We start from the raw sequence: 25,270 nt of genomic DNA, 5'->3' as shown, positions 1-25,270 counted from the left end.
ACTTTCTTGGATGGCGTAAGCCAGGGAACCTTTTTGGCTAGGCTTACTTAGGCTCTTGGGCTGATAGCCTAGTACCTACCTATGAAACTATGAACCTATTGGAATCACGTATCTTGCTGCAGCTGCTCCATTTTTTCACCTGTAATTAGCATATCTGAGCTGAGCAGTACTACCATTAATTTTTAAATGTGTAATTATTAATTATTGAGCCTTGCAATCATGCCTTGTTATACAAGCCCATATCTTTTGGTGTCAAATGACATATTAATAATTGGTGTAGAGCTCTTGTGATACTAAAGTGGCAGGCCTGAAAATTCTGACACTAGAGATCCAACAAGTGCAAGTACTGAGACTACAGATCCAACAAGTGCAGAAGTACTGTATAAGCTACATGACGACCCAGTGATAGTGATACTGAAGCTACAGATTATTCAAGCCTAATACACTGATCAGAGGTTGCCAAGTTTGCAAACCAAGTGGTACCAAGGCAGAAAAAGCGATTACCTTTGTGATACTAACCTAATAGCCTAACTAATAAGTAACAGATTAGTAGTCCTCATGATACAGAATGCAGCTAAACTTACATTTTTCATACTTTCATTTGCAAGCTCTATTAGGAATGAAGCAGAATGTTTAAAAAGGCTAATGCAGACAATCCACAGAGAAAAAGAAATGATAATGAAAAGATTATGAGTGGTACCTCTTTGGTGATATATCCATCTTTGTTGATGTCATAAAGGTTGAATGCCCAGTTAAGTTTCTCATTTACACTTCCACGTAGCAACACCGAGAGACCAATCACAAAGTCCTAAAACAGCAAGAACATATTCATCATCAGAAACAAGAACTCAGAAATTCATTTACAATATGTAGAGAGGTAACAAATGAAAAAGTACTGGTGTTTGAGAAGTTTTTAAGCAAAATCAGTTTTAAAGGCATCACACAAGGGTATAACCATTAAGCAATGGGAAGAAGCTAAAATGTAATAGTCAGTAACACTAAATTTATAGTACCTGTAAGTCCTATGTTTCTGATAAAGTAACTTGTTCTATTGACATTTCTGCTCTACATTTTTAAAATTAATATGTTGGTTCTCTTTGAAGGTTAAGTTCTGCTTTTACTATACTTTTGTTATATTGTACATCTTGCCAGAAAATTTTGATTATACTCCTATATTGTATCAAGACACTGTGAACACTTGACTCCAAACATAAACTCTCTATGACCACATTCATGTAAAGTAATGCACACACACACTTATTAAGTGAGGGACTGTACCACCATTGCCTGTCATATAATTATTCCAACTCCACGATCACCATTACCACAGGAAAAAGGGATGGAACCATAGCTTTCAGTGTTATATTGATTCCACATGTAAAGAATGGTCTTTAGTAATACATAGTCGGACTGCTACCTTCTGTCTAATTATATGTATCTTCTTTGCTCCTATGTAGTAATTCAGACTTTAGGTCTGTGATTGAGCCCTGCTTCTTGAGTATACATTATTTCCTTTGTTCCACAACTATGCTGTGCTTTCCTGAAGCCATTAAACCCTACATTCTCTGGTGTGGCCTTTCTTCAGTAATGTGTTTCTTTCTTACTTTCTCTGTTGAAGCTTTGCAAGTTTTAAGCCATGTGCCGTGTGCTTGGGCCTTGGTTCTGTGATGTAAGTCATACGTCTCATTATTTTCTATAGCAGGGTTGTGATCTTCTATGGTGATTCATTTCTATATTCTGAAATAGAAGTCTGGTTCTTATGTTGAGGGCCTCCCTAGAATGAATTAAACAATTCAATATCAATAGTCATAGCAAGGTCATCTGACGCCATGGGAAGTCCCTAGAGTGGCTCCTCCCTTAACCCAAAGGTGATGACCAAAGCTCCTTGCTGCATCTGCTAGCACAGTTAGCTACTAAATAAATTAATTTAAGAAGTCTGCAGTATCACACTCAGCTTCTTAAATGAATGCTAGTACTGCACTTGCAACCCAGTGGCAATTGCTGATTGTGCCGCCTAACAGCTTGGGTCCAGGGCAACTGCCTCCTTTGCCCTGCATTAGTTTTAGCTCTGAAACAGTTGGGTATTTCCATCCTGTCATGCAGCTATTCAAAACTTTTTCAGTTCCTGTTCCCCTCTGGCCCAGACAATGGATCCTCACATGCTTATTACAGTATGTACAAATCCTATCACTCCCTGTTCTTTTAATAGCTTACACAATTTAAAGCTCCTTCTAGTGTGCTTCATTTGGAACTTTTGTGGGTACGATGCATAAAAAGTATGCCTTCCTGATGTTACTGTGGCCATCAGATTATGAAACAAGATCACTACTGATGCAATAATGACTGTCAGGAAAAATGTCACTATGCTAAGAGGTATTGTAACTGTCACCATATAAATCCACTGCTTTGGTGGTGGACTTTGCTCAGTTACTTAGGTCATCATCTTGTAGTGAGAGGCTTTTGTCCAGGTACTTATCCTTGGATATGAATGAGGCTGTGGATTGGCACATCCCTGGCACCTACTTTTATAAGTGTGACCCAGGAGTTCCTTGCTATTTCAACCAGTCACCCAAGCTAGTAGAGACTCTAATAGTTGGTAAGGTTCATACATTTGGGTCCCTGTAAAATGTTTCTGGACATGAATTTGGGTTCAGCAGATTAACCCACCTTGACTTTTCCTGAATAAGTGTTTGCTTGCTGGTGAAGGGTCAGTCAGCTCCCAAAGGACTTCCTGCTTCTATGTTTATACACTTGGTTTTACTTATTTCTTGTATTTTGAAAACCTATTAAACACAATGTACTGGTTGTGTAAATGCATGAAATCACTGTACAACAGCTAACTTTGATTTCACTGACAGGTGCAGCACTTTTCTGTCATGCTATGGCACTGACTTTAGTACATGTATGTCTACTATGTTATATCACTAAAGTGTATGGCTTTTGCTGCTACTCCTCCGTCATCTAAGAAGGGGTATAAAAGTAGATTTACAGTGTATTTTAAAAGATTTTTTTTAATTTTATTTATTTATTTTATTTTACATTTGTTGACCGGGCTAGTCTAACTGGACATGTATCCGTTTACAGCACAGGCCCGGGGAGAAAAGCTCCAGTACAGGTAAAAATAACATTGATATTTAACAAAGAAAAAAAGTTATTATTCATCAAAATATACAAGGTACAAGAGATAATTACAAAAACTATGTAAATATTTATAAGAAAAGTTACACAAATTAAAAATAAAAAGAAAATACTGAAGATTAAAATAAATAGAAGGCATAATTTTGAGATGCAACTCTTAGTACTAGGAAGTGTCAGATAGGAGCTCAGTAATGGGATGGGAAGACAAATAAGGTGTATTGAGACTTACTTTCAGTCGGGATTAGTACAAGGACATAGCCATTGAGTTTTAAGATGTTCTTTGATATGTCTTTTGAATAGAGAGGTAGACTCTTGAGTAGCTATTTCATGAGGGAGTAAATTCCAGTATTTACCTATGGAATTTGAAACTGCATGTTATTTTCTTCTCAAACTGTTAAGCCTTGGAAGAGTCTGATAAGATAGAGGCTCCTTTATTGGAGACTGTGAAGCCTGCAATGCTTAAAGAGGAACACTACTTGCTTGGGAGTCTACTCCAGTCAGAGCTTTAGGAGAGACCCCCATTCCAAATACCTTTGGCTAGGTTTCACATTGACTGGGAGGGTGGCAAAGGAACCAAGCAAGTAGGCATGTTTGATGATATCCCTGCAAACATCCTGATAGGGAATGATTTTGATAATGCAGTACCTTGTGTGCATGCAGTTACATGCAGTCAGGCTTGGGGACAGGCATGTGGGTTTGGTAGCCTGAGGGGATCCAGACAGACTGCACACTTGAAGCCCGTGCTGGTGAGGTGGTTACTTCAGAGAGGGAACTACTGTGTAGCAGTGAGACTGAAGGTGAGCCACAGCTGCTTGTGGGTACTGATGTACCTTTGGACAGAGTGACTGCAAGGGCAGATGCGAGTAGTAGTAGTACCCATGCTGACATTGAGGCACCACTGTCAAAAGATACCAGACTTCCTGTGTAAGGGGAGTTGGGGAGGGTTACAGAGTCAGAGTTGAGACAGGCTCAGCTCTCAAACCCTACATTACAAGGTGTGAGGGAGGTAGCTAGGGAGGCACCTGATTCTCAAGGAAAGGGGGAATCTGCATACTGGGACAAAGGGTTACTGTATATACAGAGTGGATCCCAGAGGGAGGGCTAGAGGTTGAGAGAATATAAGAATACAGCAGTTGGTAATGCCCATAGCCTACTGTCTGGAACTTCTAGCCACAGCTCATGAAATTCCCTTCTTAGGTCATTTCAGCATAAAGTGTACAAAGCAATGTATTATGCAGAACTTTTATTGGCCTGGGATTTTCAGGGATGTAACAGGGTACTACAGGACCTGTGAGCAGTGCCAAAAAGTAGGAAAAGGCAGTAGACATGGTCAAAGCTCCTTTAGTGCCTTTGCCTGTGATTGAGGAGCTGTTTCAGAGGGTAGCTATGGACATTGTGGGCCCTCTGAGTACCCCAAGTTTCACAGGGAAGAAGTATGCCCTAGTAGCAGTAGATTGTGCTACCAGATATGTGATGATCCCTCACTGGGCTAGTAATCAAGAAGCCTCAATCCTCACCACTGGCACCTGTGGGGGATGTTCACTGGGAGGATAACAGGTGCACACACAGTATTTCCAGATGCAGCTGTCTTAATCAAGTGCAGTTTCCCTTAACAGCATACAGAGAACACAGTCAGTCTGGGGTTGGTTTCTCCCTCTTTCTCCAGATCCCCAATAAGACTCCCCATTGGCACAGCTATAGAGTTGAGATCTCAGCTGAGTGGCCAAGCCAAGACCCCCAACACTCTCTCTGTCCAACCAGTGCTTCATGTCCCTGCCCAAGTAGCTGACACACACACTCTTTGAGGTTTAATTTACACACACACACACACACACACACACACACACACACACACACACACACACACACACACACACCCAAGAAAGGCTGGGACAGGTTTACTAGCTATGCTATCTTCTGCCTAGATTATAAGGTAGTTACCACTACCACCAGTCACTCCTTATCAGCTACTTTAAGGTCCTCAACAAAGGTTGTCCAATCTTACTGTGTAATGTTAATATTAATATTAATAGAAGTGGTAGTTTGACCAGGAGCAAAGCTATTAGGAGTGGCCCACACAGTGTCACCAAATAAGTATGCAAGTACTCTCAAAACCTAAATATCTATAAAAAGATCAGCCACAATGAAAGGTTTAAATATATTTAATAATTGATAAAAGAACAGGATAATACTAAATATATATTCACATCAGTGTTCAAAACCACAGGAAATATTTAAAATGTGACATCAGCATTCAAAACCACAGGAATTATTTAAAATAACATTGCAGTACAGGCTCTCACAAATAAAGAAAAACATCTAAACTAACCTTCACTATATTACTGACTGAATCTAAGAGAATTATACTGTTGCCTAGAAACTTACTTACAATAGAGCAAGGCAGATGTGGTGAATGGGTCTTCTTGTTGTTGTCAGGTCCAATACAGAATGCTCTGTCTCATGCAGGGACTTCTCAAAATAATATTTAAAATATTACTGCTGAGATAGCTTGGAGAATGACATAATTTCTGGTCATCTGACTTCTACTTTTCATGCAATCCCCCACTGATGGCAGTTGGTGGTATTCAGCATATGCCTGTAAAAATACCCAGACAAGGGATTTTGCTCAGATATTTGGCAGGTGCTGGAAGTCCTAAACCAATTGCATTCCTTCATGCTTCCAAAGTACCAGTTATTTCACCCCAAAGACAATACAGAAAGCTTCCTAGTACAGACTTTGTGTCTCTAGTTGCATTGAAACCTGAAAGATAGCCTCTTTATGGCCTAGCCTATAAAATAATTTAATTTCAGATATTTTTCTAAAGTTTGCTGGACTGAGGTTAACCCTCCAGTTTCCTCTGTTAAGCATATACATTTAAACAATTACAATAGTGCATGGGCATTTCTGTTCTCTTCCGGTAGGGCACACTGTGGTTACATTTTAAGCACAAGCACTTTACAAATACCTTTTCAACACAAACATCTGTACAAAGTAGTTTGATATACACATCACATACAGTTCTAATACATTTGTAACACAAGCATCTTACATAAATTAGTTTGATATTCAAAAATGACATACAATTATCTACTGAATTCCAGCTGGCTGTGTTGGTGGTACCTCCTTTTGTCACAGAGACCAGTAGAGAAAATTAATCTCCCTTCTCTATTACATCCTATCTTGGGTTCACTCATTTTTGAAGTAACGTAAGCTTATGAAGTTCATGTGAGAGTGGCTAAAGTCCCATATCTGTCTTTCAGAAAGCATCTTATTGTTTATTTAAGAAAAACTGAAATGACATCTGCATTATTTCCCTCTTTGAAACTTTATATTATGGTAATCATTTCAAATTCTTGCAGACAATCTAATTCTGGAGTCTTGTGCTCAAAAGGCTGACAACTTGTACCTGCCCCCCACCATCAAGTGATCTTATCTTTTGATTGTGTGGGATTTTCAGTGCACAGCCTAGTTCCCCAAAGCTTCATCATGTGGCTACTCTTCCCAGCCTGGGATTCCTGAGAGTCCAGTGAGTTATTCTTCTTCTATACTAGGTCTCATATCTATTAATTGTCTGTCTTCTACAGCTCATTTCCAGGCTTCTGTGGTCAAACAAGCCTTAAGAAAATGGGTCTTCTCTCTCCACTCAGGCTTGCAGAAATGGGAGCCAATTGAATTACTTCAAAGGTTGGGTTTAATGTAGCCTGCTGCGCCTCTGACGTGGCAGATGCCATGGACTATGGACTATTATCAGAGATGAGTACTTTTTCAGGGTAGCTTGGATTAGGATCTCTTCTTTTTATGAAGAACTGCGCCAAGTGGACTTGGATGCACCATTTATAGGTGAGGTCTTTTTTGGGTGCCCCTTTACAAGCATAGTGACGAGAACCTCCAGAGGAGAGATCCAGACATTAATATGATGGGGAATATATGTGCCTCTCATTACTCTTTCTCAAAATTAACATAGCCTTTCAGATGAAAAACATTCTCATACACAAACTGACCTGTCAACAGCAAGGCCTCACTTCGACCTCCGAGTCCTCCAGAAAAGTTCCCTAAGAGGACTTTGACTCAACAGGTGTAGTAACACTTCTTACTGCTAATAAGAGACAACCTAAGAAGACAGTTGGTTGTGCAGTCCACCCCTGATTTGACCACTGGTAATCCACCAAGCATAAAGGGAGTTTTTGGTGCAGTAATGGAAGGTAGAATTCTGGCCCAGAACAAGCTGGTATAACATTTAAGGGCAATTCTTCATTTTAGGTGTTCTTTGAAGAGCAAGTGACCACTTTGAGACATTAGCTTTATAACAGACATATTGTTGTGTCTGCCTCTAACCAGTTAATTTGGCCGACCTAAAGTTTACTTACTGGAAGATGTTGCTTTGTAGCCATTGCCTTGAAACATGGACTTGCAGAAGAACAGTTTATTCTGTGTCGCTGTGTCAAGACATTGATTTTCAGAGGTATAGGCTGTTGTGTGTTAAAAGCCATACATGGACTTTCAAAAAGACTAGTGTCTCTGAGGGAGAATCTGTATTTCATTTCTTAGACTTCTGCAGTCCATTTACCTTCAAGTATTTTTCCTAGATGTTGAGAAAAGGGCATAATGTATTCTTAGTACTCTGTACTTTACTGCCAACTGCAGTGTCTTATTTTAAGATGACACGGCTGCAGGGCATACAGGTTCAACCTCCCAAGCACTTAGACTGCCTGACAGCTTTTTCTTCTAGCACCTTTAGGCTCTGCCTCAGAGCAGACTGAGACGCTTAGATCATATAGAGTTAGAATCTAATCCTTCAGGTATTTTCATAATGTATTTGGTCTGAATTTGCTTGTAACTTATTTGGGTTTTCATCTATTTTCTTACAAATTTTCTCTGAAGTGCTTCATCCTGGTTTCCAGGTCTGGGAATTGCTGCATGAGGAAAAATGCCTGTCACAGATGACCATTCTGTGCTTGCTTCATTAGGTTCAGTGCATGATGTTTGACATGCAGTGACTGTACTATCTTTAATAAAGAGACCCACTATCAATGCCATGAGACCATTAAGGCCTTTCAATTGGAGGAACAATTTTTGTCCCTATGGGTTAGGGGAAGAGATCCTTCTAGATCTAGCAAGCGTACTGAGGAAGGCAAGAGAGTGGTCAAGGAGAAAAAGGGGAAAATATTTAAAAATAAGGCTTATGTGGCTTTTAGATACTTCCTAAAATTATCTCCAGCTAAAGTGCATACAACATTTATTCAAGTAAGGATTCTTCCTACTTCTAAAAGTCAGGAAATTAATGTTCCCTTGGAGTTTTTTCTACTGCTAGCCATATTCAGGTTGTTTCTTCTTCCCAGTGTTCTCTAGTGGTTGTGCAGTAGAGACCAGAGCAGACCCTGAAATTTCTATTACGAGCTCTGTAGTGGTACTCACTAGTTTGTATCACATTGTCCCGCCTCACTTATTGGTTGCCTGCACCAATTCCATCCAAACTGATTATGATCAGCAGTTGGTGCTGATGGTTGCCATGCTCCAAAGATATTCTTCTGTTAGATCCAGAGGACATTGAAGGTCAGGGCTTGATACCAGACCATTCAGTGGTCCCTCTAGAAATGACCCAGGAGCAATGCCTTCAGAACTTGGTCCCCTATTGCCAGGTTTGATGTCAGGCCTACTTATGCAGAATTCATAGCCATTAGGTCACCTAGTGCTGGCTCCTTATGTTAGCATACCTGATTTCATCGATTACTTTAGTAAATGTCAGCCTTCCAAGCTGTGGGTCTGACATCAGGTCCTCCAGAATTTGCATATTAGATTCTGGCACCTCCAAACCTATTGGATGTACCCTTCAGCCCTCTTAGATGCATACCTTTGTTTCAAGTTTAAAAAGCAAGATTAGAAGATATTACTTTAGTGGGAGTTATTGCAGCAGTGAATCATAACATTTGGGTAATACTAACCAGGAAATCTGCATTGGTTTAGACATATTTTCATATTTCTCCTTTTTTAATGTGAAGGTGAATGTTGGTCTCACATCAGCATAGGTCCTGACATTTGGAGGGATTAGATTCTCATATATGTATCACTGGCATGTGCTTACTTCAGTTTTTCTCAGCAGTGAAAATCCATTAGGCACTCGGATGCATTTTTATTTTCATGACAGTGATATTTTATCAATTACTACGCCTTCATTAGCCTTTGTTTGCATATTTGTGATGAGATTTTTTGTAGTAATTTCAGCTTCATCAAGATGGTATTTCATCAGCAGTGTGTATCTTCCTTCCCTTTCTAGATTAATTAGTAATTATGGTTGTGGTAAAAAAAGTTCCTCTAAAGGTCTCCATCCCCAGAGCTTATTTCCTTTGAGGCCTCAGAAAAACAGAGACACTTGAGAACTGCATTTAGAATTTAGTAAAGCTACTTAGTTTTAGTACACTGAAGGCATTTTTTTTGTGTTATTGAGAAAAAAAACTTAGACATGGTAGAAACTTTCTAAAATGAATGAGGGGGAAATTAAATCTATAGATTCCTCCAAAAAGGAAAACATGGATTAAAAAAAAGAAAAGTAGTGAAGAAAGTTGTTGACTAGAGACAAGCTTTAAGATTTTTAATAACTATAAGTCTATCATATACACTGTGAAAGAGGTGGTGGAATTTTAAGTAAGCCCCACAAGAGAGACTCAAAAGCTAACTTTGGTGCAAACAGCTTATAAAATCAAACAGCTTCCACTAGAGCTTGTGCCTACAACAGAGTCACAAAAAAATTATGTACAAGTGCAACATCTTCTGACCCAGCAGAATGAATATTATTGCATTACAGAGATATTTAAATGAGTTTCTGGGCCATTACTGTTGATGGAGGGTAACAATGGTGTCACAGAAGGAAATATTGCCAGCCCAGCTATTTGGAATTTTGGAAATAATTCTATGTCATTTGTGAATATTGATATGATTTATACCGAACTGTATATTACTTATTAAGTTAAATGTAACCACAGCATACCCTGCCGGCTTAGAACAGAAATGTATATAAACTATTTTAATTGTGTAACTGTATATGTTTTAACAGTAGAAACTGGGACATAAAAGGTTAACTTGCAATACTTCAAGAAAATAAGTTAAAATTAAATTATTTTACGATTGTGCTATAAAAGCTATCTCTCAGTTTCAGTGTAGCAGCCACAATGTCTAGAGATAGATGTTTTTGTATTGTCTTGGAAGAGAAGTAATTACTAGGTTTGAGATTCAGAAGTGTTTTATTGCTTTATGACTTCCTAGCAGCTGCATAGATCTAAGCAAACATCCGAGAGATATGTATTTTTCACACAGAGATGTTACATTCTGTTAGTTTCTGACAAAAGGGGTTTAGTTTGGAAACTGAAGTCAGGTGATAAAATGTGATGTCATCCAAGCTAACCCAGCAGTAATATTTGATATTAATTTAAGAACTCTCTCAGAGTGAAACTGGGCATTTTCTATCTTGTCATTTACCTAACAAGAGCATCCACTCATCACCACCATCTGCACTTGCCTTGCTGTAAGTCTTGGGTAGAGTAATTTCTCTTAGATACAGTCAGGAATATAGTGAAGTATGGCTTAGATGTTTTCTTTATTGATTTGAGACTGTCCTGCGATGTTGTTTTAAATATTTCCTTTGATTTTGAACTCTGAAGTTATTGTGTTGAGTTACTGAGTATTGTCTTCTTTTACCATTTATTATTAAATATATTTAAACCTATCTTTGTGGCTGATATTTGTGAGACATATTTAAGCTCTGAGAGTACTTGCATATGTATTTGGTGACACTGTACAGGACACTTCTAAATAGCCTTGGTCAGACTACCATTTGGATTAATAGTAACATTACATAGTAGGATTGGACACCCGTTGGTAAGGGCCTTAAGCAGCTGATAAGTAGTGGCTGGTGGCAGCTGGAACTACATTATAGTCTGGGCAGAAAGGAGCATAGCTAGTAAACCTGTGCCAGCCTTTCCCAGGTATGTGTGTGTTTGTATATAAATCAAACCTCAAAGTGCGTGTGCATGTGTGCCAACTACTTGGGCAGCGACATGCACTGGTTGCACAGAGAGGGTACTGCAGGGTTTTGGCTTGACCACTCAGCTGAGATCTCAACCCTAAAGCTCTGCCAGTGGGGAATCTTATTGAGGATCTGGAGGAAGAGGGAGAAACCAGCCCTAGACTGACTGTGATCTCTGTGTGCTCTTAAGGGAAATTGCATTTTACTGTGTGTGCACTTGTCATCCTCCCAGTGTGTACTTTCTCTACTGTTGCCAGTGGTGAGGATTGAGGCTCCTTGATTACTGGGGCAGTGTTGGGGTGATTACAGCTGGTACCACTAATGCCAGTAACCTCAATTTCACAAATTAGTTTTCCCTAACTGTTCAGTTATAAGCAGCTTGTCAAAGTCCTGCATAAGGTCTGTTCTGTTAAAGAATATAAAGAAAGCATGCCTTTAATATCAATGAAGAGTTAAAGTAAAAGAAACAGGAAGAGATCTACATCACCTCCTTCAAGCAACTTTCTAAGAGAAGTGCAACATAATTGAGGGGAGACAAAGGTACAAAATAGTCACAGATTTTATTGCTATTATAAATTTAGAAGGTTGCTTGAAGGAGAGGTTTTCTGTTAGCATGCATTTTTCTGAAGGATGTGAAGGCTGAATCTCAAATGTTTGTCATTGTTTATTGACTTTAAACCCAGTGGCTTGCTAAAAAAGCTAACTTTTTTATGTGGAAAAGACAGAACTATGAGGCAAAAATCTGGACTTCTGTGGAGAACCGAACAGTTGAGAGGCATGAGAATCTGCTGGGACAGTGCAGAAATACAAGGAAAATCAGGCACGTTTCTGTTACTTTAATTTTGCAGAATGTTCCTGATTTTACTAGTATTTTGCTCTGGCCTCTGTAGTATATTCCAATAGAAAAGTCTGGCTGCTCAATGGTACTTTAGCGGTTGGACTTTTTTCCATTGGTATATGCTCGATTTAAAACAGGCATGCTGGTTGGGCTGTCCAGTCGGCGTGCTCTTTTTTGAATAACAGTGACCCTTCATTGTATAATACAGAAATTCAAATGATTACACTCAAAATACTATAATAATAATGATAATAATAATAATAATAATAATAATAATAATAATAATAATAAATAATTGTGGAACCTCTTGATGTAGTCCATTAGCCTGTCCACAATGAATACACTTACTAATGTGCATTCAACACAGCTCTACATTGCAGACCACACTACAGAAAGTAACATCTTATTTAAAGTACATTACCAACAAACATTTCAGTAATAAAAGATTTGAGATGGAACCATTAACAAGTATAACAATGCATACACTATTTTATTTTTGAAATACAATTTCATAGGTTCATAGGTTCATAGGTTGGTACTAGGCTATCAGCCCTAGGGCCTATACAAGCCCAGCCATAACAATTCCCTGGCTATTTCTTCCCACATTATTTACTTTCCTGGACCCCTGTCTAGCAGGGCGACTGACGTGATCCCTGGGGTGAATTTCCTTTCTCCCATCCAATCGTCAAGGTTCCTCTTGAAGAGGTCCAAAGAGGCACTCTGCTTGACATGTATGGGCAATCTATTCCATAGTCTGGGGAGTCTCTGGGTCAGGAACCTATCCCTCCAGCATGTTTTGTTTATTGTGATGACAAGGTTTAGATCCCTGGAGCGTGTAGCTCTGAGGGATTGGGATTTCTTTAAGTGTAGCATGTCCAACAGCTCTGGGTTTGACATGGCCTTGTATGTTAAGCAGAGATCGCCTCTGAGTAGACGATATGCGACAGAGTATAGCTGGAGTTTTTAAGGCGGTCAGCGTAGGGCATCTGCTTTAGGCCTATGATTCTTTTAGTGAGGTATTTCTGAGGCCTTTCCAGTTGTTGCAGATGTCTTGAGAGGTACATACCAAATGGGGCGTTGTATTCTATAATGGGTCTAATGAGGGATGAGTACAATGGGACAATGACCTCCTTTTTTCTGGATGAAAAGCCCTTCGTGATGAGGTGTGCCACATAGAAGGATTTCCTGACTGTTGTGGCGATGTGGTTATCGAAGGTGAGACCACTGTCCACCTGTGTCCCTAAGTCTCTTATCACACTTTCTGTGTTTAGTGTACTGCCACCTATATGGTAATTCATGGATACATGTTTTTCCCAAAGGGATAACAATACATTTCTTGGCATTGAGCTTGAGCCCATGGCTCTGGCACCAGGCATCTGTTTCTGTAAGGCCCTTTTGTAGAGTATCCACATCATTTGCGGATTCAATAATGGCTCCCAATTTGCAGTCATCTGCAAACTTTGTTAGCCAGAGTCCCTTAGTGTTGACCTGTACTTCAGAGAAGTAGATGCCAAACAAGAGCGGCCCCAGGACTGAACCCTGAGGTACTCCACTTGTCACTTGTCTGGAGCTGGATTTGGAGTCGGCTACTTTTACAGTGTGGGTTCTATCAGTAAGCCATTTAGCAACCCATTGGGTGACATAGGGATTAATGCCCAACTTAGTAAGTTTATCTATGATTCCAGAGTGGGGGATGGTGTCAAAGGCCTTGGCAAGGTCTAGATAGGCTGTGTGGACCACCTTACCCTTGTCCATGGCTCTGGAGACTGATTCAAAGAAGTCAATCAGGTCAAACAGTGATTTTTATAGGTTCATATGTAGGTACTAGGCTATCGGCCCAAGGGCCTACGTAAGCCTAGCCAGTAAGGTACCATAGCTTACGTCACCCAAGAAAGTTATTTTCCTGTGCCACTGTCCAGCAGAGACACAGAAGTGATCCCCGGGGTGTATTTCCTATTTCCCATCCACTCATCAAGATTTTTCTTGAAGAGTGCTAATGAAGAACTTTGCTTGACATAGATGGGTGGCTTGCTCCAGAGTACCTATGAACCTATGATTTTTGCTTTTTGCAGTGTAGTCTGCAGTTTAGGACTATGACAAATCCACATCACCAAGTGTGGACAGGCTTGTGTAATACAATATGTGGTTCTCCACTAATTGATTGATGTTTTTTTCTGTACAGCATTTTTAGTGTTGATGTGTGAAATTCTATAGAAAGTCAAGTATTTGCACATTACATCTCTTCAAAACTAAGCAGTTTATACAAGCACAGTGCTAACAGGACAATATCTGGGTGTTAATGTATGCTTCTGAACATTACGTGCCTGTGTTATTAGATGTATATGAATAGCATTTAAATGATTACTGATGTCAGACAGCTGTCAGTAAATACCTCAAAGACAGGAGTTGCTGTTAGGAACATTCTGTTGACTTGTTCTAAGTTTTGGCTATTTGAAAGTTAGACAGCAACTAGATAAACAGGATCCTCAGGCGCATGTATATTAATATTTCAAGAGTTCTTCAGCCCCTTCTCATCCATACTGCTGGGAGACAGTTCTCATCTTTTAGTGGCAGACTGGGGGAGTATTTTGAGAGCCAGATGTGTTCTGCAAACAGCTTTAAAGGCTAATTCAAATGATTTTTAGGAGAATGCTCATGTATTATGAATTCCACAAACTTGACTTCACCTCATCATGTGCAAACTACATTAGGCTTAATGAAATAAATTTTGTGCAAAAATATAATACAGTGGATTCTAGTCTTCCAAAAAGAATCAAGTTTCCCTTCCAGACTATATCTGATTCCAAAGAAAGAGATATTGAAGAGAACATTTGTAAATCTTTCAGATATGAACTTCAATCATAATATCAATCATTGGCTAGATTACCAATGTAAAATCATGCCTAGGAATGTCTGCCAAGTTCTTTTCAAGAACCAAATCTGTTGCTCTATTGAACAGCACACTAGTGGGAGTTTACATCAGTATGAGTGGCTTTGATAGTTGTGAATGTATTTCTGCTTTGCTCTGATAATCGTGATAGCTGTTCTTTATGATTGTTATCAGCTTATTTGATAGTCCTTCACTGTGGAATGGATTCAGTAATGATTTTCTATCCACACTGTTGAATGTACTTAAAAAGTCAGCAAAGATATACAATCAATTCAAATAAATTCTAATAATCTGCTGATCGACTTACTCCACCCTGGTTACTCTTGACCCTCCAACCCCTCTTCACATTAGGTGATCTTTCAAATGCTGACAATTTCTCTAAACACTTCATCGACTCATACAAAAACTAATCTTCACAAGTACTTCACTCTGCAACCTCCCATCACTGTCTCATCACAATCCTGCTTTCTGGGGACATGGCCAAGATGGTGGTTTGACAGCAACAAATATTAGATACGCTGTAGTATTAGAAAAGAAATTACAGGAATTTCTCATCAAACTTTTTCCAGAGCAAGAAATGAAATGTAATGTGCATTTTGTCTCTGGATCAAATTATATTTTAATCCAAAATTAAAAATTAAAAAAAAAAATCCAATTGCAAGATAATATATCAACAGACCATTTAAACAATGTTGGTTTCCAAAACTGCTGGGCAAGAGACCATTTCTATGAAGAAGAATTTTTAGAAGATACTGTCATAGGTAGGTACTAGTCTATCTGCCCAAAGGCATTTATAAGCCTAGCCGGAATTGTGTTGGCTTTCGCCACCCCCTTAGATTAGCTCCCTGTGCCTCTGTCCAGCACAGCCATTGAAGTGATCCCCGGCATAAACTTTCTACTTCCCATCCACTCGTCAAGGTTTCTCTTGAAGAGTGTTAGTGAGGAGCTCTACCTAATGCAGATTGGAATCTTGTTCCAGAGCATGGGAAGTCTCTGGGACAGGAATCTATCCCTCCAGCATGTCCTATTTATTGTTGTGGTGATTTTTAGATCCCTAGAGCATGTGGCCCAAGGGGATATGGTTTTCTTTAGGTGGAGCATGTCCATCAATTCTGGGTTGGATATGGCCTTGTATGTCAGGCATAGATCACCTCTGAGTAGGCGGTATGCAACCGAGTACAGCTAGAGTTTCTTCAGTCGAGCTGCATAGGGCATCTGTTTGAGACCAGTAACCCTCTTGGTGAGGTACTTCTGTGGTCTTTCCAGCTGTTGCAGGTGTCTTGTAAGGTACATCCCAAATGGGGCATTGTACTCTATGATGAGTCTGATGAGTGATGCGTAGAGGGGTACAATGACCTCTTTTGATCTGGATGCAAACCCTTTTGTGATTAGGTGGGCCACATAGAAGGATTTTTTAACCACTTTCGCAATGTGATTATCACAGGAGAGATTACTATCTACTAGGGCCCCCAGATCCCTTATTATGTCTTCCGTATTTAGGGTGCTACCACCTATGTGGTAGTTTGTGGGCACTTTGTTTTTTCCAAAGGGGATGACTATGCACTTTTTGGCATTTAGCTTGAAGCCATGGTTTTGACACCATGTAGCTGTCTCAGTGAGACCCTTTTGGAGGATGTCTGTGTCAGCCGGAAAGTCAATTATAGCCCCTAGTTTGCAGTTGTCTGTGAACTTGGTCGGCCACAGACCTCCTGTGCTTTGCCTGTACCTCTGAGAAGTGTATGCCGAACAGGAGGGGTCCTAGGACTGAGCCCTGGGGAACGCCACTTGTATCAGGTTTAGAGTCAGACCTAGCTCCTGCAACTCTTACCATGTGGGTTCTGTCCGTGAACCAGTTGGCAACCCATCTCATGATGTAGGGGTTTATGTTCAGGCTGCTGAGCTTGTCTATAATACCAGAATGGGGAATGGTGTCAAAGGCCTTTGCAAGGTCTAGGTAGGCTATGTGGACCACCTTTCCCTCGTCTATAGCCTTGGTAAATGTCTCATAGAAGTCCACCAGCTTTAGGAGGCATGATCTGCCCTTAGCAAAGCCAAACTGGGTAGTGTTTGGAGGTTCCCAATGTCTCTGTTAATGAGATCCATGATGCACTCCATAGCCTTGCAGACCAAGCTAATCAGGCTTATAGTGCGATAGTTCTCAGGGTCTGTTGTGGTTCCACCTTTGTGGAGCGGAATAACCATTGTTGTGCACCACTCTATGGGCATGTAGCATGTGGAGAGGCTGAGTTTGAACAGTGTGTTTAGGTGAGGGGTTAGTTCATCTTTGAGCTTGTGTAGTATACAGCCTGGGACACCATCCAGTCCCATTGATGCAGTGTTTTTGGCTTTGGAGAGGGCTGTTTTAACCTGAGTGTCTGTGATTTCAGAGGCACTACATTCTTCTGGTATAGTTAAGGGCCCTTTTGGGGGTGAGAGAGGGGTGAAGTTTGCACTGAACATGTCTGCCAGGATGTTGGTGATATCGGTTGCTTCAGTGTATTTTGTGCCGTTCTGCAAAACTCTGAACAGATCTGAGAATTGCCACTTAGATTCTTGACATAGCTAAAGAATGCCTTGTGGTTATCTTTGGAGTCCTTGGCAGTTTTCTTTTGAAGCTAGCCTTGGATGATTTTATGCGGGATTGTAGTTTCTTGCTGATACTGATTAGGGATGTTTTACCTTCTTGGGATTTTACTCTTTTCTGTACTAGTTTCCTCCTTCTATTGTATAGCTTGTTTATGGCAGGGATCCACCAGACTGGTTTCCTATTCTTGCAGGAGTGAGTCTTGGTTTTGCTTGGGATAGCACAATCCATGCATTCTTGTAGGTGCCTGTAGAGTGCATTAGTAAAGGATTTTGCAGCTTGGGCAGCGTTATCCTTTAGCATGGGGGCTTTGAAACTTTCCACCTCGGTCTTAAGTAACGTGAAGTTTGCTTTTGAAAAGTTTTTCATGGTGGTTTCTTTGACTGGAGGTGGGGGTGGAATGTAGATATCCAGAGTGATTAGTTTATGGTCAGATCCAACCAGCGAGGGGTGTTGACCAGTTGATCCAGGACATTTGAGTTTATAAATTCTAGGAAATGTTGGGCAAGGGAGTTATTACTTGAGTAGTTCTCCCAGTTAATGTTTGGGTAATTGAAATCACCCAATATCAGGGTGTTTGGTATGACCTGTATGTTTCCCAATGTTTCCATAAATGCAGAATGGGGGTCCTGGGACATGGCGGGTGATCTGTTGCAAGCTACAATGTGAAATGCAGTTTTGCCCATTGTTAGTTGCACGTGGATGATCTCTGAAGCATCGTGCTGTGCTGCTAACCTGGAGGTGTAGGTATCCTTGATGAATATGGAAATGCCCCCGCCTTTTGTATTTCGGTCTGGTTTTGTGGCCGAAATGTATGGTATGAGTTGTAGCCTGGTAGTACTGGGGTGTTCTCTGGAACCTTAAACCAGGTTTCTGTTACTGCAAATATATTGATTTTTTTCCATACTGAGGAGTGCCTCAAGTGCGTGCATTTTGAAGTTTAGACTTCTGGCATTGAGCAGTATTACCCTCAGTTTTTTGTTACTTGTGCTATTTACGGTGGTGGGTTTGACTTTTGAGCCTTGCCTAAAAAAGGCCCTATGGGTGTGGCAAGAGCCTTGGCCAGTATTTGAAAGCCGAAGGGTGACAGGTGCAAGCTGTCTCTAGCGAAGCAGCGTGGCTTGTCGTGGCATGTCATCCCAGGCTGACAGACACTGGATCCCCTATGAATGACATCAGAAGCTTAGCCAGTTGTTGAAACTGATAATTTTTTCTTTATACCGTGGTATCATTCTTGGTGAGGGCAGGATGATACTCAAGGTCAGGGTCATACCGGCCTGGGCTATGTGATCAGAGAGCTCTTCCATGTCTCTTTTCATGTAGTACAGTGAGGTATGGCTCAGGTCATTCATACCAACATGGACAATGACAGTCATGTTTGTACTTGTCCTGGAGTGACCTGAGTGCTTGTGTTATGTGGCGGATCCTGGCACCTGGCAGGCAGCTAACAGTAACCTTCTCCTTGTTCAGCCTAGTGAGTGGGATGTCAGTGTGCCTGACTATAGAATCACCTATTACTAGTGTGTTGGGTATGTTATTTTGCCTTAAGGGCTGTGATTGCGTGGCACACTGGTTTTGTGAAGTATGTGTTTCATGGTTTGTGTTGAGGGGTGGAGGTTGCTTGGGTGTCTGCTTTGGAGGTCTCTGTTGCTTTTGCAGATTTTTATTTAGAGCCTCTGAGTATGTTTTCATGAATTTATATGTGTTTTTTGCTGGTGCTGGTTTCATAATTCTATGTGAGACTGGTGGTATGATGCAAGTAGTTCCCTTCTCCTCTTGACTGTCTGGTCCAGTCTTGGGTTGAGAGAGCTTAGCCTCCAGTTTGGCTGTATAACTGCATCTCTCGCATGTATTAGTGTTTGGTGGTAGGAGGAGAGGGTTGTCTGTGTACATGCAGCAGTTGTAACACTGCCTCAAAATGCCCAGATTCACCAGTTGGACCAGAGAGTACACCTGAAACTGCCCTTTGGACATGCCTGGATAGGTACAGTGAACTGTTTTACTGATTGGCTGGTAAGATCGAATAGAGAGCCTTGTCCTTCTCTACAGTATGGGGGGATCTAGTGCTAAGGTTTATTAGTGCTTACTATGAGTTTTGAGCAAGTGCCGGGCTGAGAAGTGAATGGTTTGAGTGCTTAAGTTGAAAGTTTGTCTATTTCCAAGGGAAAAATTGAAGAGTAGACTTTGTGGAGCCGGGAATAGTTATACCCTAGCTAACCGGTGCTGCCTGGCGTGCAAAACCTCACAAATGTGGGTTTTATAGCAGGGAAATGAAATAGATATAAATTAGCCCAAAATGACCAATAAACTACTAATTTCTGGGCAGAAACCACTCCTCCAGGGACAGACAGGCTGCTCAAAGCTCCCCTCTCTCACAGGTGAAAAGAGAAAAGTACAGTTTTGTACCTACCATAAATGTAGATGTTCGAGGATTCCATTGCTGCAGTCCTTACTATTGGGTATAGTCCGCGTCCAGTCGGCCCGAATACCAGAGTATAAGGCTGACGTCGGTCAGGGCGCATTAGACTGACGTCAGTACGTCAGGGTACTAATGCGCATGACCGACGTCATATCCTCAGTCTTTTCTTGCCCCAGATGTCAGAAGACCCTAAAAAGACAAGTCCCAAAATACCTGCACCAAAAACATGTACAATATATACAAGAATATATACAAAAATATAAGCATGTAAACTCACCTACACAACCACCCCTAAACACAGAGGGAAGGAGGGAGGGTAAATTGGACTGCAGCAATGGAATCCTCGAACATCTACATTTATGGTAGGTACAAAACTGTACTATGTTCTTCGTTTTCCATTGCTGCAGTCCTTACTATTGGGTAGAATCCCAAAGCAGAGGTAAGGGAGGCTGGCAAATCATAAAGAAGTAGGAGCTGACAACATGCCTTGCAAAACAGCTGTGGCAAAACCAGCCCTAGACTTAGAGTAGATAGGAAGGTGATAATGCTTAGAGAAAGTATGCACTGAACTCCAAGTAGCTGCTTCCAAAATATCCTTAGTTGCCACCCCCCTTAGAAATGCTGTTGAAGTGGCAGTAGCCCTAGTGGAATGAGGCCTAATCCCAGCTGGAATCTCCTTGCCATGATGGGAATAACAAAATGCAATGCAAAAGCCAATCCACCTAGAAATAGTTTGTTTTGACACAGGCTTGCCCTGTGAACTCAAAGCAAAAGAAACAAACAACTGCTGAGACTGCCTAAAATCCTTAGTCCTGCTTAAATAATAACGCAATTGCCTGTGTACATCTAAAGTGTGCAAAATCTTTTCCCCTTTATTTTGAGGGTCTGCATAAAACGTAGGCAAATGAATAGTTTGGTTTAAAGCCACACTAGAAACCACCTTAGGCATAAAGGAAGGATTAGTACGTAATGATACCCTATCCTTATGGAAAATCAAAAAGGGCTCTACTGCCATAAGGGCCTGCAACTCAGACACCCTTCTTGCAGAAGTAATAGCCAACAGAAAAGCAGTCTTCCATGACAAGTGTTTCAATTCAGCAGTAGCTGCAGGCTCAAAAGGTTGTAGAGTAAGTTTTTCCAACACAAAATTGAGATCCCAAGCAGGAGTAGGAGCTCTACGTGGGGTCTTATATTCTTTGCCCCTCTAAGAAACTGCTTGAACAAAGGATGCGAAAACAAAGGTGGGTCACAATCATAGTGAGCTGAAATTGCTGCAGCATGAATCTTAATGGAAGAGAAGGACAAACCTTTGTCCAATAACTCAGTAAGATATTGAAGAGCCACACTCAAATTAGGCTCAGAAATCTCCAAATTCTTTGCTGTACTCCAAAATAAAAATCTCTTCCATTTTTCTGTACACTCTCCTTGTACTAGGTCTTCTAGCTTCCATAATCACATTTAAAACTTGTTGAGGAAGTTGAGACCTGCTGTGTTTCAACACAGAATATGCCAGGCTGTTAGATGAAGAGAGTGAAGCTTGACATTGAGCAGATGACCGTCCTTCTGAGATAACAGATGAGGAATCAGAGGTAAAGGCCATGGAGGCTTCTTTACCAGACTCCGTAGTAGTGGGTACCAGTGTTGCCGAGGCCAATCTGGAGCTATCAAAATCATCCTTGGCCTGTCTTGTCTGACCTTTAATAGTACCTTTGGAAGAAGAGGCAGAGGTGGAAAGGCATACACATGAAGGTTTTTCCAACTGAAAGACAGAGCATCCACTTTCCAAGCTGTGTGATGAAACCCCTTTGTGCAATACTTTGGCAGCTGGTGGTTTAGTGGAGAAGCGAACAGATCTATGTCTGGAGTTCCTCATGACACTGTCAATTTCTGAAATACATGAAGATCCAGTTTCCACTCGTGGGGATCCATGATTTGTCTGCTTAACACATCTGCTAAGGAGTTCTGTGCTCCTGGCAGAAACCTTGCCTGAAGAGTTAGTTGCAAGCTTAGCGCAGTCTCCCATAAAATCATTGCTTGCCTGCATAGAGGATAAGAATGTGTTCCCCTTGCTTGTTGATGTACCACATGACAGTCGTGTTGTCTGTTAGAATCAACACCTGCCCTGGAAGAAGTAACTCCTTGAAAGCCATTAATGCAAACTGGACTGCTAACATCTCCTTCATGTTGATATGTAGATGCTGTAGTCTGGCAGGCCACTTGTCTTGTATCCACTTTCCATTTAGATGAGCTCCCCAAGCAATGTCCGAGGCATCTGTCGTTAAAATCTGACTCGCCTCTGGCCGGGTCACAGAGAGTCCCTTGTTTAGGTGACATTCCTGAGCCCACCACAAAAATTCTTTTTGAAGGCAAGGTATTATTTGAATGACAGTGTCCAAATCCTGGCAGTGCTGTGTCCATACATTTTGAGATACCATTGTAACTTCCTCATATGCAGTTTGGCATTGGGAAGCACCAGAATACAAGATGCCATGAACCCTAATGCTTGAAGGACTGTCCTTGCAGTCAGCACGGACTGATGAGATAGTTGATGGAAGTAAAGTGATAGACTCTTTTGCTTGTCCGGGGTTAAGAAGGCCATCTGGGCTGCTGTATTCAGTCTCACACCCAGAAAGCACATGTCTTGAGAGGGTACTAGACTGGACTTTATTTCGTTCACAGAATACCCTAGGCATCTTAGCACTGCTATAACATATTCCAGATGCTGTAGAAGGTCTTCCTTTTCTTGAGCCAGAATCAGGCAGTCGTCCAAGTAAGGATAGATTTGAATTCCTTGTAGCCTGAAGTAAGCTATCACTGGAGCCAGAACCTTTGTGAATACTCTGGGCGCAGTAGATAAGCCAAAGGGCAATGCAGAGAACTGATAATGAGAATTTCCAGCTCGAAACCACAGATACTTCCTGCAACTTAGCCTTATAGGCACATGAAGGTAAGCTTCCTTGAGATCTAAAGTTACCATCCAGTGATCTTTGCCCAGCAGAGGTAAAAGCTGTTGTAACGTCAACATCTTGAACTTGGGAATGTCCAGATAAGTGTTGAGGATAGATAAATCCAAAATTGGTCTCCACGTGTTCCCCTTCTTTGGTACTAGGAACAGGCGAGAATAAAATCCTAGGCCCCTTTCTGATACAGGGACTGGCTGAATGGCCCCATCTGGAGTAACTGAGAAACTTGCTTGTGAGCCTCTTTTCTTTGTGGAGGAGGAACGTCTGGCATGCCTTTGAAAGGAGGCATTGTGTGGAAATAAAACCTGTAACCGTGGTGAATGATATCCAACACCCATCTGTCTTGAGTAATTAAATCCCAATTTTCTTTGAAAAGAGACAGTCTTCCTCCCAAAGGAGCTGCCAGACGAGAATCTACTGGCAGCTGAAAAGGCAGGTCATTGGGTCTGTTTACGAAAGGACTGACCCCTACCCTCACCAGAAGTCTGAGCAGGTGAACTCCCTGTTCTAGGCCTAAAAGAACCTTGAGCCCTGCCCCTACCCCGTCTAGACCTACCCCTAGACTGGGAATCATAAGCAGGATATGTCCACCCCTTAGCAGGCCAATTTCTACTAAACTTCGGTGGCTGCACCTGCAAAAATCTTTAACAGTTTGCATAGACTTAGCTTTGTCCTCCATTTTCTTTAAAACTGCTTCCACAGGCGAACCAAACAACACATCAGACTGTAAAGGAGCATCCAAAATCCGTGTCTTAACATGCTCAGCTAAATTCTGATCCCTCAACCAGGCATGCCTGCGAAGAACAGAACTAGTGGCAGCCACCCTCGAGGAGGCCTGTACAGCATCAAAACCACATTGCAAAGAATGCTTACCCACTTGTTCAGACACATGAACCAAATCCAGCAACTCTTTACACTCAATACCTTCCGCCAAAGCATCCACCTTAGATTTCAATTGTGAAAGGAGATAATTTTGATATTTTAGCATGTGAAACTGACAATTCAACGCTCTCATGGCTAGAGTGGAAGAAGTATACACTTTCTTTCCCCACCTATCCAAAGCCCTTGCCTCTTTATCAGTGGGAACAGGATTTTTAACCACAGAGGCCTTAACACCTTTAGGCCCCTGAGAAACAGTTTCTGGATCCGCCCTAGGACTCTTAAACAAATACTTATGAGCTTGGGCACCCTATAATACCTATCAGGTTTAACAGGAGCAGGAGGCAAAGAGTCAGGGTTCAGGAAGCCTCTGCAAAACATCCTCCACCACATTCAACACAGGAGGTATAGCTAAGGGCCTATGCTGGGGTAAAACAAGAATTCCCTAAGCCTTTTCCTGGAATCAGAGTAATCCTGGCCTTCCCATTTAAAGTGCTCCCTCATGGAATGCAGAGTCTCTGAAAATGAGAAATCCTCAGGAGGAGAAGCTGTAGGAGTGGAATCATCCACATCAGAATCAGAATAAGGAGGATACTCCTGCAAATCTTCTGCAGAAGACTCAGAAGCCTCTGAACACTGTTCAAAACTATCAAACTCCGGTTCCACCCTAGGCCTCTTATCAGGAGGGGGCATAGAACCTCTAATCATAGTAATCAAATCTTCTGCCATTTTAAGCATATGTTTCTTAGGTACAGAACCCGAAATGCTAGGAGAAGCCCCCACTGAAGCTGAACTTGGCCTACCTCTCAAAGAAGATTTGGCAACAGAAGGAGAGGCTCTAACTACCTTGGGAAGAGAAGGAAGAACAGTTACCTGAGAAGGCCCCTCAGCCTGGCCTACCTCCTGAGAAGGCACATCCTGTAACAGTAAAGTTTCTGCCTGAGACTCCATGGAAACTCCTGGCAAAACCTCTGGCTCCACAGAGCCTTCTAAAGAACCGACGTCCGGGACTGCGGTTCATCAACCCTAGGCTTCGCTGTTTTGTCCTTGCGCTTCTTGACGAAGCGGCCGGAGCATCCGACGGCATTTTATAATTGCAACGCTTCCCAAACACTAACCTGGCACAGTCTAACCTCCTCTTAATAGTGCGTTTGTTAAACCTAGCACAAGAGCGGCAACCAACAACGTCGTGCTCAGGCCCTAAACAAGGTATACACAAGGTATGGTAATCCCTATGAGGTATCTGTTTCCCACAAGAAATACAGTTATTCACTTTTTCTGACATCCGGTTAAATACTGAGGCAAGAAAAAACCAAAATGTTCCCCAACGGGGTACTTAGCCAACTCTGCTTCGGTCTGAAACTCCGGTTACGGAAATATTTCAGAACGCCAACCTGCACTCGCAAAACTGCTTCTGCATCGGACCATGCGGCAAAAAAGACTGAGGATATGACGTCGGTCATGCGCATTAGTACCCTGACGTACTGACGTCAGTCTAATGCGCCCTGACCGACGTCAGCCTTATACTCTGGTATTCG

At 41.5% G+C, this 25,270-nt stretch overlaps 1 protein-coding gene across 1 annotated transcript in view; it reads right to left on the bottom strand.

Moving 5' to 3' along the window:
* The window catches only part of KCNIP3 (potassium voltage-gated channel interacting protein 3), a 1,359,129-nt gene that overhangs the window by 83,952 nt on the left and 1,249,907 nt on the right, over positions 1-25,270 (bottom strand). The window contains exon 5 of the mRNA XM_044084193.1: positions 701-808. Coding sequence (XP_043940128.1) covers positions 701-808 — 108 coding nt within the window. The remainder of the gene's footprint in view (positions 1-700; positions 809-25,270) is intronic.

Source organism: Protopterus annectens, chromosome 9.part0, assembly GCF_019279795.1.
Source record: "Protopterus annectens isolate FY-2018-M chromosome 9.part0, PAN1.0, whole genome shotgun sequence".
Lineage (NCBI taxonomy): Eukaryota > Metazoa > Chordata > Ceratodontiformes > Protopteridae > Protopterus > Protopterus annectens.
This window is presented reverse-complemented; position numbering and strand designations above follow the sequence as displayed.